Source organism: Pyxicephalus adspersus, chromosome 2 (assembly GCF_032062135.1).
Source record: "Pyxicephalus adspersus chromosome 2, UCB_Pads_2.0, whole genome shotgun sequence".
Lineage (NCBI taxonomy): Eukaryota > Metazoa > Chordata > Amphibia > Anura > Pyxicephalidae > Pyxicephalus > Pyxicephalus adspersus.
The window spans coordinates 149,458,941-149,475,001 of NC_092859.1; the positions used below are offsets into that span (position 1 = coordinate 149,458,941).

The 16,061-nt window shown below is 39.2% G+C and overlaps 1 protein-coding gene across 1 annotated transcript in view; it reads right to left on the reverse strand.

The window, feature by feature from the left end:
* Positions 1-16,061, reverse strand: part of FURIN (furin, paired basic amino acid cleaving enzyme) — a gene marked incomplete in the record, with an annotated part of 160,242 nt that overhangs the window by 66,366 nt on the left and 77,815 nt on the right. The window contains 1 exon segment of the mRNA XM_072399139.1: positions 6,044-6,142. Coding sequence (XP_072255240.1) covers positions 6,044-6,142 — 99 coding nt within the window.

Here is a 16,061-nt window from a genome sequence, read left to right on the forward strand (position 1 = left end):
TTCTGTAAGGAGGTGGAGCAGCTATCAGACAGCGTATATTATGTGGGGGGTCATTTGCTAACCCAACATGTTGTGTATGTATGTGGTGTATATTGATATGGATCTGGTACAGGTGGGTAGTAAATTCCTTACAGGCAGCTAGGACAGCCCCTTGAGGAGCCCCAAAGCTACAGCAGGCAGTGCAAAGACAACTCATGCAGCCTGGACAGCCCTAGAGGGCCCCATTGCCGAGCATCTCCCAGAGCTCTCCAACAACAGTTGGCAGTTTAATCCTGTAAGGATGTCAAATGAATTCATCAACCATTTATTTCATCATTTTATTAAAAAAAGATGGCGCCTTTCATCTCCCCACGTCTAAAATATGCATACATGACTTTTGAAAATTGGTTTTGGGAAAAACAATCTGCCTAAGCCTGCAATGTTTGTTCAACCAATCACATTGCTCATTTATTAAAAAATTTGCATGTTGTTGAAAGTGCTTAGTGGTAATGTGCAATAGTATCACAGTTCATTATTTTTTTTCTTTTGTTGGTGGAAACATATCAGGAAAAAGCATATGTAATATTCCAATGACCAAAAAAACACTTATCTAATAAAAAATAAAAATTGGTAGTCTCCATGACTTGTTTATGTTGGAAGTTGTAGTGCTATAAATACTGCTCAAATCCTACCTACAGGTTGTGGTGAGCCGAACAAGAGGCCCCACAGATGGAACAAAAAAAAAAACTATGCTAGAGGATTTCATTGGAAAAGAATATCAAGATGAGATGGAACAACAATATGCTGGATGATTTCATTGGAAAAGAATATCAAGATGGAGAGTGTGGTGCGCTGCACTTTTTTTATTGCACCATTCATTGATCAACAACAGCACAAATATGGTGCGGGAAAAAGCTGCAGCCCACCACACTCTCCATCTTGATATTCTTTTCCAATGACATCCTCCAGTATTTCTTCCATCTGTTCACCTCTTGTCTGGCTCTCCACAACCAATAGGTAAAAGTGGTTTCACTTTTTGTACAGAAATTTGGACAAAATTAGACCACTAAGGGGGGTTAATACAGTCTAAGGGCAATTATGAGGGGAAGACATATAACCTAACTGCATGTTGTGGGATGTGAGAGGAAACCGGATGAGATAGGATTGTAAAAAGTGGAGATACCAAATGTGAGGACCCCAACATCTGTATGTGTGTTACCAGAATAGGAGGGGTGTAACTTTATTTTGTCCTCCATGTTCTTCTGTAAGGGGGGAGGTGGAGCAGCTATCAGACAGCGTATATATTAGCTATACCAAATCTGAGGACCCACCCACCATCCACCTGTATAGTCTTTAATAAAATTAAACTTAATTTATTAAAATTAAATAAAATTAGACTATCACCAGTCTTTAATAAAACAGGCCCATTGGCATTATCTTCTACAATGCCAAACCAGTAGTCATGCACAATAAGCAAGGATGTCCAGTGCCTCAAGTTGAATGGGAAAAGTGGCACAACGGCCCCCTGAGGTGAACTTTCCCCTTACTACCCCTTTGAACCCAATATAGAATGGAGCATGTGCAGTATGGGGGTAGCACAGCTGCAAGGAATGAATGCTACCCTCATTAAACATACATGCTGAGCATTTAAAGTATGCTCCCTGACAACATCAAGGTTACATTTCCATTTAAGACCAAAGTGTCAACCAAAAATCAAGAGTACCCTTGTGGTTGTTCATTTACCCCAAATTGATATTTAAATGTGCCAATTATTCTACAATGGTAAAATGGAGAATGATCTATGTATAGTAACAATGCTTTCTGCATTCCATCAGCAGTTCACTGAATGATTTACCTTGTTGCCTAGAGATGCAGAAGCATGCTGTTCTATTTATCCAGATGATTTCTTCTAAAAATGATCAGAGGATACATAGGCAGAAGGATACAACCTACACACACACACAAATGTCGGTTTTTAGAAAAGACAACCTCTCCAACTATCCCGGTGCTCATAATTCAGCTGCAACATGTGCCCCGGAGATGGAAGATTACCAATTACTGGGGACCTCTGCAAATATGACTGCAATCTAGTTTACACAAATAGCATCTTGTCATGCTGGTAGGCCTCTACCCATAGTGCAGAGAACAGGCAGAACCAAGACACACTCCCTTTCAGAATAGTTTCCCAGCCATTTAAATGCTCCGGAGGATTTAAAAATTTCCTAGCAATGCAAGCTCTATTTCCGAGCAGCCATTACTACAGCAATTACAATATCATATATAAAAACATAGGTATCTGTGGGACTGCTGCTCCCAGATTAAACACATACGTGTTCTGTTAAACATACTACGACCGTTTAATCAATGAGACCTTTACTTCAGGGGAGATTGCATTTTTCTAAGTAAAGTCAATTACATCGATGGGCTGATAACGTAAAATTGATCCAATATGTTGCCTTTGCCGTTAGGTAAAAGGTAACGAAGGGTTAAATAGGAAAGCGATTAAAGTTTATCTGTTCCCAGCAGGACAGAATGTTAAAGATTAAAAACCATCTCCCATTACTTTATATGGCCCGATTCCTTATAAACAGCTTGATGCGCGCAATGAAAAAAAAAAAAAAGCTGAAAAGCTATTGAAAGAAACATTTCTCCACTTAGCAAGAAGGGAGAGAAACTGTCTGCTTTAATCAGGAAAATTGCACATAACGGTTACGCTGCAAAGGAAAAAAAAATTGTGTATATATAAATAGATGAATTAAGACCTCTTAGAGGAGGTCAGCGAACACAAATTGGCAGTCTAATGGAAAAGATCCTTACACCGCACGTGCATCTACAAATAAACAAAGACAGATGCTTCTCCAAGATTCGTCTGATGAGTCTGTGCTTTGGTTTGCAAGCCAGCCAGGATGGAAGCTATGGGGGCAAGAGTCTATGTTAGTAACTGCATGACTGGCAACTAAAGGGAGGAATGGAGGGGTGGAAAGGATTCAGAGCAGAAACATATTACAGAAAATAAACTGAATCAATGTGCCTGACCTCTCGCACTGAGGAAAGTGACAGCTGAGTTAATGTGATGGAGCTAGAATCTTCTCCATGGATTATGATGAAATGAAAGCGTGGGCGAGTGTAAATAAGAGCATTCCCAATATCCTTGAAACAGATCATTACACATGTCAGGCAGGCTCACGCCATCTGTGTGGCAATGTTCCACACATCTTCTAAGTTCCCATAAGAGCTCTTTGGTTTTACAAGAGCGTTCATGCTTCCGCTGTGAAATACAATACTACTGTAATCGGAGATTTATTTTTGGAACAACTGGTGGCATGTAACAAGATGATGAAAATAGTTAGGAATAAAAATTATATTATATATATATATATTTATTATATGTGCATGTTGTGACACCAAGGCAGGATTGGAGGTAGAAGGGAGATATATATGTCCAAGATTACTCTCCTATGAGATATATTTGCCCAGGATTCCTTTGTGAAGTAGCAGGTGGAAGACTCTCACCTGTGAGATAATTAATGAAGAAGCACTGAGGGTGGGGATATAACATAGAGCCAGGTCAGCTTGGCTTGGAGAGACACATACAGGGGTCTGTGTGAGTTCAGCTCTGTTTGGAGACACAGCCAGGTGGACTGTGTGAGTGAGCTCTGCTGGAGACACAGACAGTCGGTCTGTGAGGGAGCTCAGCTGAGAGACTCAGAAAGTCAGTCTGGGTGAGTGAGCTCAAAAGTGAGTAGAAGGTTGCTGAAAGCTTGGTTTGAGCTGACAGGGAGAAGCCCTCCCGCTGATAGACAGGGACATCTGATGTATAGTAAGTGCCAGACAGGCAAGGTTTTCTTTTGCTGTTTTGTTTTTTTATCTGCAACCTTCAATAAACCTGGCTGCAAGCCAGCTTAAGGCTGATACCTTGGTGTGTGATCTGAGTTGGATGAACCAGACAAGTGTCCTTTGACCCCAGCAAAGGCGATCCTGAGCGTAACCCCTCACAGTGTATATAAATCATTAATTGGGTAATGAGCCAGCTGCCTGTACAGAACACAAATGTTCCACATTGTTCCAACTTGAACATAGAAATGCTTCCACCTACTTACCGCAGTTGTTACATAGCTTATTATGCTTCTCTTATAAAAGACAGTGCAATATTGTGTGTAGGAGTAGGGTGCAATGCATAGTTCTCCCCGCACCCAGCAGTTTTCAGTACCACCCATCTATTTTTGGTTGATTACCGAAAAATTGGGTCACAATACAGGGGCTGCCACCCACCTACAGCTTCTTCCCATCCAGCTTAAAAAATATTATGGAAAAAACACTACAATGTGATCTTTTTTTTTATTATTTTTTTGCTACCAAGTGATTAGAATAATGAGTGAGCATTACATAAGAAAATTTTAGCAGTTCACTGGAAAAATGACTCAACCACGATAAGATCTTCTGATACACATATTGGCTCATTACGGCATAAAATAATAGGTTTGAGCAGATAGCTAGACTACTCCATGTTAGTTATTGTACAGTAGCCACGTACAGGTTACAAATAGAATTCACTAGACTAGACGATCGTATGACTATTATTACCACTATAGCTATGATTATTTTGTAGACTTCACTTTCCGCTCTTCTCGTTGTGTACACGACATAAGTCATATGAAGGTAGAAAAGTAGATTGCACTAGACAGAAAAAATAAATCTAAGCTTGTGGCCACTTTTCAAGACCTGCAATCTTCAAGACTGAAAACCGGTTTATTCTAAAGGAAGATAACTACCAGCTTTTTGTGTTCAAAAACATTGCTTCTTCATTTATTAGGCTAGATTGATGAATACTTGAACATAGAAATCTAAAAAAAAGTAAACCACTGCTCACAGTTTTTTAGAAGTCAGTGTATTATTATACAGTATTTATATAGGGGTGACATATTATGCAGCGCTGTACAAAGTCCAGTCATGTCATTAGCGGTCCCTAAGAGGGGATCACTATCTTATGTCCCTACCATAGTCATGTGTCTTTAATACAAACTAAGGTCAAATTTTTGGGGGGAAGCTAATTAACCTAACTGTATGATTTTAGAATGTGGTAGGAAACTGGAGTACCCATAGGAAACCCAAGCAAACATGGGGAGAACCTGCAAACGCCATGCAGATAGTGTCCTGGTCGAGATTTGAACCTGGGACCTAGTGCTGCCAGAGTGCTAACCTCTGAGCCACTATGCTGTATGGGGAAATTTAATTTTTTACCATGTCCCTTTATCCAAAAAATAGGCATAACTAGGAGATTTCCATCATTCCAACACAAATGAACCCTGATTACCAAGAAACCTACTATGAATGGTACATTAGCCTAACCAGTACAATGCACATAAATACAATATTATTGGCTTTACTAGAGCAGTATTCTGCCCAGAATTTTTTTAAGCTGGGTTAGAAGAAGCTGTAGGTGGATGGCAGCCCCTGTATCGTGACCCAACTTTTTAGTAACCACCCAAAAACAGTCGGGTGGTAATGAAAAGTGCTGGGTGGCGCTCCTAGCTAAAAGGGGCTGGGGAGAACACTGCATTGCTCCCTAGTCCTGCACACAATATTGCACTTTCTATATAAATGAAGCATAGTAAGGTATGTAACAACTGTGGTAAGTAGGTAGAAGCATATCTATGTTCAAGTTGCTGGAAAAACACTTAAGGAACATTTGAAATAACGTGTTTTATACAGGCAGCTGGCTCATTACCCAATGGGGCTGGAAAGAACATTGTAGAGTAACCGACAGCCAAGTGTAGATATATCAATATGTCCTTGCTCTTTAGACAGCATTTAATAACAACTATTAACTCACTACTTTGCATTGAGCATTCAACTACTTACCGACCACAGCATGATGTGGAAAGGGTCGTTTAGTTTGAACAGCAGCAGGAAAACCCAAACTAGAAGCTGTTCTTAAATTTTAAATATCAAGAAATTATGAGTTTTATCAAAAAGAAATAACGTGGGGAAACTTTTTTACACTTTTTATCCATAAAAAAATAAATGTTTTAACTAGGGCATTAGGACATGGAAACAGACTTACCTGAGGATCTTTTTTTAGCTGAATGTGTCTGGTTCTATGAGGTTCCAAGGATCTTTTCACCACAGCCCGATGTTGAAAATGATAATAGTCTCCAAAAATCTAGACAAAAAGATACAAACCATTACAATGTGTACAAGAGTTGACTGATAATTAAGTTATTACTCCAACAAAAGATTCAGACATTATGGTCAAAATTGAGTTCTAGCAAGGAATTTCAAAATGCTTGTTGGTAGTCAACTGCATCTATGTCCCGGGGAATAAAAGTTTTACCCGAATTGGATAAATAAAAAACCTGGAAAATCTAGCATGCAAATTTTTTAATAAACAGGATTTATATAGTGCTAACATATTACACAGTGCTGTACATTAAATGCAAATTATATCATTTTTTTTTTTATCTCCTATACTACGGATTTTTGGTCTACGTTCATTATCTACTGGTTTTCTATAAGATGATGGCTCTATAGGAAGCATGCCTGGCTGAAAAACGTCCATCATCTACCCCTTTCCTCTTCAGTCCGACTCTTCTTGACCCAGCTCCTACATTCATTGGGTTTCAGTTTGTTCAATCCTAAAAGGCTCAGATTCACATGTGAGTCTTACCTAGGCTCAAACAAATGCAGTCTGCTTAGGAATGCCTACTTCTCTAGATAGACACCCATCCTATAGAACATTTTGAGATTTACACAACACCACACCGGGGTCATCCCAGTACTTCAATCAGAACTAAAGTCACAGGAGGAATACTAAGGCAGGGTGTTGTGATGTTTTCTGGAAGCCATGTACAGTACCATGCTGGCACCTCACCAGAGGTTTCTGCATTGTATTTTCTATTTTGACATCTTTTTCATAGAAAATCATTTGTTTTGCAAAGAAAGCCTAATATCCTCATCCCCTCACCAAAAAACGTATGTATTACTTTCTTCTCCTATGTTATAACACGGTTATTTCCACATGAACAGGCCCATAGTGGAAATGTCGTGGTACAGAAGGGCAAAACAGGTAAATTATTGTTAAAGTATTTATACAGCGCCAACATATTACACAGTGCTGTATATTAAAAAGGGGTTTGCAATAGACAGTGACACAGGAGGAGACCCTGCCCCGAAGAGCTTACAATCTAGCAGTGACTTTTTGCAGCTCTTCATGTCATCAGAAGTACAGCTTACAGCTTTGCCTTGAATTTCAAATTAGAAAGACAATTCCAGAAAAACTGTCATCAACAAAAATAAAGGTTTGTCTTGATTTGAATTAAATGGTGTGCGTTATTTAGCATAGCGATCATTATTGTCAGCGATGTAAGTGTTATTTTCAGCTCACATTACTGGAGCTGCCAATCTTATGTCAGTATGTCTTTGTGATTTCCGTCTCCTACATCACATTGCCAAAAGCTTAGGAATATTGCACCCCAGCTTCAATCTCCATCTTTATTGTCAACTCCTTTGAGTCTCCTGTAATCAACGTCAGCCATTGCTGGATGATGTAGTTATATTGGTCTCCAGACAAGACTGGAGAAGATAGGATATCATCGTGAACAATCCTGTAATGGATTTGGAAACATTTGCCAACTAATAGCAAACTATTATAAGAAATCCATTTCAGGTTTGCTGGATCACCCAGGTTCACCTATGATAGTCAATTATCTCAAGTCTGGTTCATTGTCTCCAGCATCAAAGTCTAATATAGGCAGCGCTGGGAATAGAGCTGGGCTCTACACTACATTGTACATGGTCTGTGCAGTGTAAGAACAAAAGTCACCATTTGCCAAGGAGAAGGTATTTTTGGCAAAGATATATACCTCATGGTGACTTTTTGTCCTAAAAAGTTAAGTAATATTTTGAATGTGCATTCGTTTAGCATGAAGTTCTGTCCCAATGCTGAATCTGTCTTTGTTGAATTGCCACAGTATTGTATGTAGGGTGGGGGGTATTGGTCAGAAATCCTAAAATACCAAGAAACTGCTATATTGATTTGGCTGAATGAGAGGCAGCTTGATCTGTATCATCGGAAATGGTTTTGATTGTGTAAAGCTCGTCTATGCAGACCAAGTAGGGAACAGATTTCTCATCTGGATTTGCATTCATTTAATTGATACCAGAGTACTTGACAAGTGGGGTTAGGAGTCATATGCAAATCACTGAGCTGTTGTGGCAGCTACTAGACACCTAGAAGACAGCTAGCAAACCTTCAGGAGGCCTGCCTGCCATGCGATGTGATAAATTGAGAAAGGTTGTCTAAAGCACAGCTACAAATCTGCTGCAGGTTAAAGAGGTGAAAAGAAATTGAAAGATCTCATATCAAAGTTTTAAGTTAGCAATTACATACTACAAACAAATCATAACTATCAAAAGCATAAAAAAACGAGGAAAACACTTTAAAGGACATTACTTTGGCCTAAAATATTTAAATTTTTATTAGTTCCTGCAAACCACCCCTAAACTTTAGTTTACACTGGCAATATTGAGCCTGGTTAGGTAACCTAAAAATGCCAATCTATCAGTAGATTGAAGATTGCTCCCCTGCAAATCATCCTATTACAATGGATTTATTTTAATGGTAAATAGCTAGAGCTCAAATAGCATGCCTAGGCAAAGAACACATACCCAGAAAAGACATAAGCACGGTGGCTCAGTGGTTAGCACTCTGGCCTTTGCAGCGCTGGGTCCCAGGTTTGAATTTTGACCAGGACACTATCTGCATGGAGTATGCAGGTCCCCCCCGTGTTTGTGTGGGTTTCCTCCTTCCAGATTCCAAAAACATGCAGTTAGGTTAATTGGCTTCCCCCAAAATTGTCCTTAGACTGTAATAATGACATAATATTATGGTAGGGCCATTAGATTGTGAGCTCCTTTGAGGGACAGCTAGTGACATGACTATGGACTTTGTACAGCGCTACGTATTATGTCAGTGCTATATAAATACTAGTTAATAATAATAATGCCACGCTATAGATCCTCTACAAAGGTGACCCTTACTTTGCTTTTTAATGCTATGTTATATCATCACACACCCTAATTCAGCATCAGTCACTAAATACAGGAAAATGGCCCCTATTCATCAAGCTTCAAGTAGCACTTATGGAATCCTAAAGGGCACTACAAGCATGCTAGGGGCTTCTCAGTCAATATTATCAAGTGTCATTTAAGCTTGCCTTAAGTACTGTTTTTTACACCTTAAATTGCGTTGACGTTTCATCAGAGACATCAACTGATCTGATGTCAATGGCTCATTTCATTTTTCGGTTGCTTCTACTTTCCCGACTTGACATGCAATAATGCCCTACTAGTGCAAATGTTGTGGTTGCTTGATTTCAGCGCAGTTTTTCACTAAAGACACTGGGTAACCCAAAAGGTATTTTGGAACATGTTTTCTTTTAGTAACTTTAGATTAATAGAATACATTAAAAAAATATTTATTTGCTCCACTTTTATAAGGGCTTAACCAGGCAGATGAATATTGTAGAAAGGGACAGGTGATGTCCCATCTGAAATAATCTGTCTTACCTGCCTGATTACTATGGATTTCTGTCAAAAAAGCGGAGCTGCGCTGGCGCCTGTGAGGTGTTACGTGATTCTGGCAAAGAAATTAAAATGGGTAAAGATGGTCTCCGTGAGAAGAAGAAAAGGAAGATGGCAGCACCCTGGGAGGCAGATAGGCGAGTCGTGCTGCTTTAGTTTTGCTTTATTTAGTGGACTACCAAATTCAGGAAACGAAAAAGGATTTCCTAAGCTGAGCTACATCACTCTGAACAACAAGTTTCCCAATTACGGTTTTAAAAGATGACTAATACTTCATCTTTCTTCAATAACCATTTTATAATATTCTTAAACCTAAAATTTACACCTTCCCATCTGCAGCTCCATAGGCGCTTCAGTGCAGTGAAAGCAGAGCTCCACATCTCTTAGGTTTCATTAGTGCGGCTCTCCTATACTGTAATAGAGCTCTAAACGTTAGACCAAAAATTGCTAATGAACTGTGGCAATGCATGACACGCAATTACCTGTAATCTCAATCTGTTGAAATAATGTCAAAATAGCTATAATTCGTTCACCATATACCTAGCAATTTCCCTTTGATACAGTGACCGAGGATGATGAAAGCTGGAGCAAAGAAAAAGGGAACTTTTACCCTTTGCACGTTTTCTGGAAACATTTTGGCATTACCTAATTATGGTCAAAAAGTCTTGCTCTACCTTAAACCCAGCGTACTTCACAGTCACTAGAATATGGGGAATCAGAAGGAATTCTGATGGATTATCAGGGGGAATACTGTAATACTGTTTACCCTGACGATGGTCATGGGTCAGTAGACATGAAAAAGTAGCCTGAACCAAAACGATCATGATTTATACTTGTACCTTGAACCTTATGGATCTATTTACACTGATATATGAAGTGCACATCAAGGTATGTACTAAATCATTAAATAAACATACGGTTTTAAATTGTGTTAACATCTGTTGTTTGTGTTGATTGTTCATTGATGTGTCAATTTTTGATGCCTCAACAGGTGGTATAGACCTAGCAAAACAATGGCAGTTTGTGAAAAAGGCATGACCTAATACGATACATAAAACCTCCATGAATGGAAATGTGTAAATGAACCATGAATTCACCATGGAAGGGTAGAACTTTGTCAAGAACGATGGATGCCGAGTGAGCTAGCTATTCTTTCTGCACACCGAGACCTACCAATATTTTCCTCTCATGCAGTGAAAAGTTAATTTTATTCTTTGGAACTCTACGAAATAAATTATTCAACATGCTGGAAAAACCAGAATGTGATACCCACAAGGGTCCAGCACGTTACTTGGTGGGTAAGCCTCATGTAGATGCTCAGTACTTGTTGGAAACAATTGTCAATTATCACTTCCAATGACATTAGAAGGATCCAGAGCTGTACAGCTATCCTATGGAGAGAGGAGGACTAGCAGGAGGTTCCCCGATAATTAAGATTTTGTGATCCTACGTGGTGGCTAACTAAAAAGATGTCAGGGGACAACTTTATATATGCTAAACAGGGTTCTCCCCAGGCCCTTTTAGCTGGGCGCACCACCCCGAACTTTTCAGCATCCACCCGGCTGTTTTTGGGTGGTTACTAAAGAGTTTGGTCACAATACAGGGGCTGCCACCCGCCTACAACTTCTTCCCACCCGGCTTAAAAAAATTTCTGGGTTAAGCACTGCTAAATTTTCCTCCGTACTGACCATAAATCTCCCAAACCAAAATCTAGCTCTTGGTGGGGCAGGGTCCTCTCCTCCTCCTGTGTCACGGTCTGTATCTGTCTGTCATTTGCAACCCCTAATTAATGTACAGAGTTGCATAATATGTTGGCGCTAAATAAATCCTGTTTTTTTATTATTATTAAGATTTATAGCATTTGTACACAGCTTTAATCTCCCTCTTTACCCAACTGGGCAGCACGGTGGCTCAGTGGTTAGCACTATTGTTTTTGCAGCGCTGGGTCCCAGGTTCGTATCCCGGCCAGGGCACTATCTGCATGGAGTTTGCAGGTTCTCCTCGTGTCTGTGTGGGTTTCCTCCAGGTACTCTGGTTTCCTCCCACATTCCAAAAACATGCAGTTAGGTAAATTGGCTTCCCCCCCAATAAAAAAAATTTAAATATACCTTAGACTACAATAATGACATATGACTATGGTAGGGACATTAGATTGTGAGCTCCTTTGAGGGACGGTTAGTGACATGACTATGGACTTTGTACAGCACTGTGTAATATGATGGCGCTATATAAATACTGTGTAATAATAATAATAATAATAATAATAATAATAATAACTGCTATCACAAAATCTGAAGACTCCAAAATCTCCATACATGACTTGATTAACCATATATTAAAAAAAACAACATAAACCTGTCCTTTTCAATGTTAAATTAGAAACTTGCAACATTATGTGGTGTACAATTATTTTTCACTGCATTTTCTTAATTATTCTCTATTGAAATCCCATTACAAAATGAACTGTAAAGAACAGAAGTAATTTTGACTGAAGATACATCAACAGTAGAAAAGCTCTAAACTGCGAAGGATGATGTAGTTCTCGGTTTTCTTTGTGTCTGTTTTCAGCTATACATTAATGCGTCTGGAACATAACAGAATTGTTTGGCGATCAAAGCTTTCTATACCCAATGCCGTGCTTACTGATAAACAAGCTCTCTGAAAAGCCACGAACACCAGTGTCTGGTCTCCAGCAGCTTCCACTGAATAGAACTCCCTGAACACAGGACAATGGGAAAGAGTACGGTGTTTATTTTTAGCATGTACAGAATCAATTAAGTATTAATAAGAGAAGCTTTTACATTCTGAAAGGCCGTAACCCCTTTCAAACAAACTCTAAAAAGGTACATGCGTTAGATGGCTTTGGAATGCAACTAATGACCCTCCCCAGCAGGCCTGGAAATATTACTGGCATTGACATCTGACACAGAACCATTGTGTCTGTATGCTAAGCTAGCACTTAATACCATGCGTTCACTAAAATTATGTTTTTAAATCTTTTCCCCAGGGGGTTATTGGGCTGTTTTGTGCCTCACAGGACCTGGGTGTTTTTACATCTACAACTAATATGCATGGCTGTCGGTGTATGTATATACCAATTTACACATGGGGCTTAATTTACTTTGATCTCAATGGTTTATTATGACCAATACTGGCCCTAGATGGGAAGATTTCATAATTGAAAGAACAGGCAGTGAAACGTATACCATTTAGTAACCTGTGCTGTGAAGTACCTTCCTGCTACTTCTCAATAACAAGAATGGAGAACGGATCAGCCATACTGTACAGAGGTTTTCTACAAAGTATCATAAGGACACTTGGAGCCACTAATTATTGGTCTTATGGTCTCTGTAAATGTTCTGATGAATGCTAAAAGGCTGCCAACCCCTAGGCAGAGCACAAGGCACTCACAGGGCTCATAGCCACCCTAAGGCCGGTCCAAAAAAAAAAAAAATACATTTGAAAAAAAAAGATTTGAGGTGGGTTTAGGAGAATGTTAGGGAAGAGAGCAGTGATCAAGAAGTTTTCCTTAAAGCTATGTACACACGTACAATAATTGTCATTGGAAAGGATGTTTCACAATCACTTCCAACGACTAACAACTGCACAATGCATGAACGAGTGCTACCCTACAACCCATTCTGCTCAATGGAGAGGGGAGGGGGAGAATGATGGAGCGGCATCCCGTTGTGCTCTCTCCCCCTTCACTTCCATTAAGATAGTTTGTGGTCCACCGTCTGTGGATCCGCCAGGATGGTTGTTCGGATGACGATCCCTGTACACAGGCAAGATCCTAATCCATTATCAGCCCTGAACCGTTTAACGGACAAGAACCATTGCATGTGTGTACCTAACCTAAGAGACGAGTGGATATTATCCAGATTAAGTTTAGGATTCCAAGAAAAATGTTTGGTCAGTAAATTGAAGGTGCTTACAATTTAACCACATTGTTAGGACATTGCACAGAAAAATATACACATATAAATAAAGGTCTGCCGTTAAGAAGTAATGAGATCATAGAAAGCCCTCTGAACATATGCCAATATACTGCCTAAATTGTGAGGTCCTACCATCTACCCCAAAAACATTTTTTAAAGCTTTATGTTGGTACTACAAATCCCTTTTTGGTTTTCTTTTTTTCATCTATCCAAAAATCCTGTCGAGTAGAGAAGTACATGCAATTTTGACATCAGTGGACCAACTGTTAGACCTTGGCTAGATGGTAAAAATTCCAATTAAAAATAAATTTCAGTTTAATTAAAGTGGAGGTAAACCCCAAAACAAACAAAAAAAATCATATCCCTCAATCCAGCAGATCAGTCTATCCGCCGGGGGGTTTCTTCCATCTGGTCCCACGTTGTCCTGGTATAGGTCTTTGGCCCAGTGCAGAGGGAGCGCTAGGCGCAGACATCTTCTCCTCTCTTCTTCCTGCATCAGCCGATCTCATTCTGCACAGGTGACGTAGATTGGAGAAAAACAACTTGCCGCTCTCACTGCACATGCATGAGATCTGCAATTTTATTTTCTATTGATGAAAGGGCTCCTTCTGCGCATGAGCCTAGGCAATTCAAAATTTAAGAAGGGGGCAGAGGGAAAAAAAGGGTATTGTGCATGTAAAAATTATGAATTTAGGTACACTTTGAGGGGGGCAGAGTATCAATGTTGGATTCTAGCTTGACCAAGAATAGTGATAGTCAAAGAAAAGCAGCAAGAACACTATTTGTAAAATCTGAATCTTTTCTGTACAACTGGCAGGCAAGAGTTACATCGACATCCGGAGGCCTTTCAAAATCTTTACCAATTCTTTCTACACATAACAACCGCAGGAAAAAAAAAAAATTTTTATATCAGACAGTATCAAATCACAACTGTATATGTGCTGACCCCTAAATGTATCACAATGTCAAGTCTTATGAAATATCAGCAACTTCCTATTTCCCAGCATATCCCACAGCTGTGCCTGCTGACTTTCAATCACACAGCACTCGCAGTGCAGCGGAGAGATTACCGTCCTAGGCTTTATTGCTGAAAAAAACGTATTACTTCTAAAGAAAAAAAAAGGGAGGGGGAGGAAGAAACTTCGCTTTCTTATAAACAGATGTGCACATACTTCCCCCTTGGAGTTCCTCAGAAAAATCATATTACTCACTTTATTAGTTAAAGCAGCAAAGTCATTTTAGGAGAGTTGTGGTACTTGAAGAAAGTTTTTAAGGTGTGGAAATTTTGAGGGGGATAAGCAAAGGTACATTTTTGGTTCAATCCAAAAATATTTATACACTAAGACTATCTCAAAAACGATGCAATAAAAATCAGATACATAAAAAACGTTTTTCAAATTATAATTTTTTTTTTTTGATTGATTTTTTTTATTTTTTTGACGAATGATAATGATCGAATGATTATGATCGAATGATTTGTAACATTATGCAAAAGAGGTGGCTATCCATTTTACATAATGAAGCACATTTTTTTTTAATGATATTTAAATACTTTATGGGGCGGTCCCCTCCTCTTCTGTCTGTAGACCGAGGGGGAAACCCTCAGCCTCCTGGGAAACTTGTGTCACTTATCCCATGAGGTTGTGGGCTGCTCATCCTGTGCATGCCCGGGATTTGGCATACATTATGAGGGGCTTTTTACGGTAAGAAAAATACTAAATCTCACACATGGGCTGTGAAATCAGCATTTTATTTTATATACATTGTAAAAGTTCAATAAACATCACCCAATCTTGTGCAGATTGGGTGAAATGAGTAAGAACCTGGAAGAAAGAAGATGGCGGCGCTGGAAGGAACTGAGAGCGTAAAACAGAAGAGAGAAGTCAAGACAATGTGGGACTCCCTGGGCTCCATTTGTGGATGGATTGAGGACTTTTCACAGGTAAGGTTAATGTATAATTTTTTCTTTTAGTGAAAGTTAAGCTTTAATACAATAGACATTGTTATTGCCATGTTAATGTAATCTGCCTCCAGTACTAATCCGTAAATACAATAAAAAAATATGGAAGCCTAAGTATTTGAAGAATCAAAAACTACTAATAAAAGGTAAAAGGTTCCACAGAAAATACCTATTATAAACACCTTAGAAGTGTAAAGGGTAAAGTGTAAAGTTTCCTATTAGTTCAGCAATACTTTTGAACTGCAGAGGAGCCTGTGATATGGATGTCCTATAGTTTGACCATTGTTCATTAATCCCAGCTGAATGCCTGGAATTTGGCATACATCATTAGCAGCTTCCTAAATATCACACATGTGCTGTGAAATCAGCATTTTATTTTATATACTTATAAAAGTTCAAGAAACATTACCCAATCCTGTGACGATTGGGTGGAATGAGTAAGAAACTGGAAGAAAAAAAATGGCGGCACTGGAAGGAACAGAGAGCGTCAAACAAAAGAGAGAAGCCGAGACAACGTGGGAATCCCTGGGATCGATTTGTGGATGGATTGAGGGCTTTTCACATTTTTTTCTTTTAGTGAAAGTTCCGCTTTAATTTAAGAG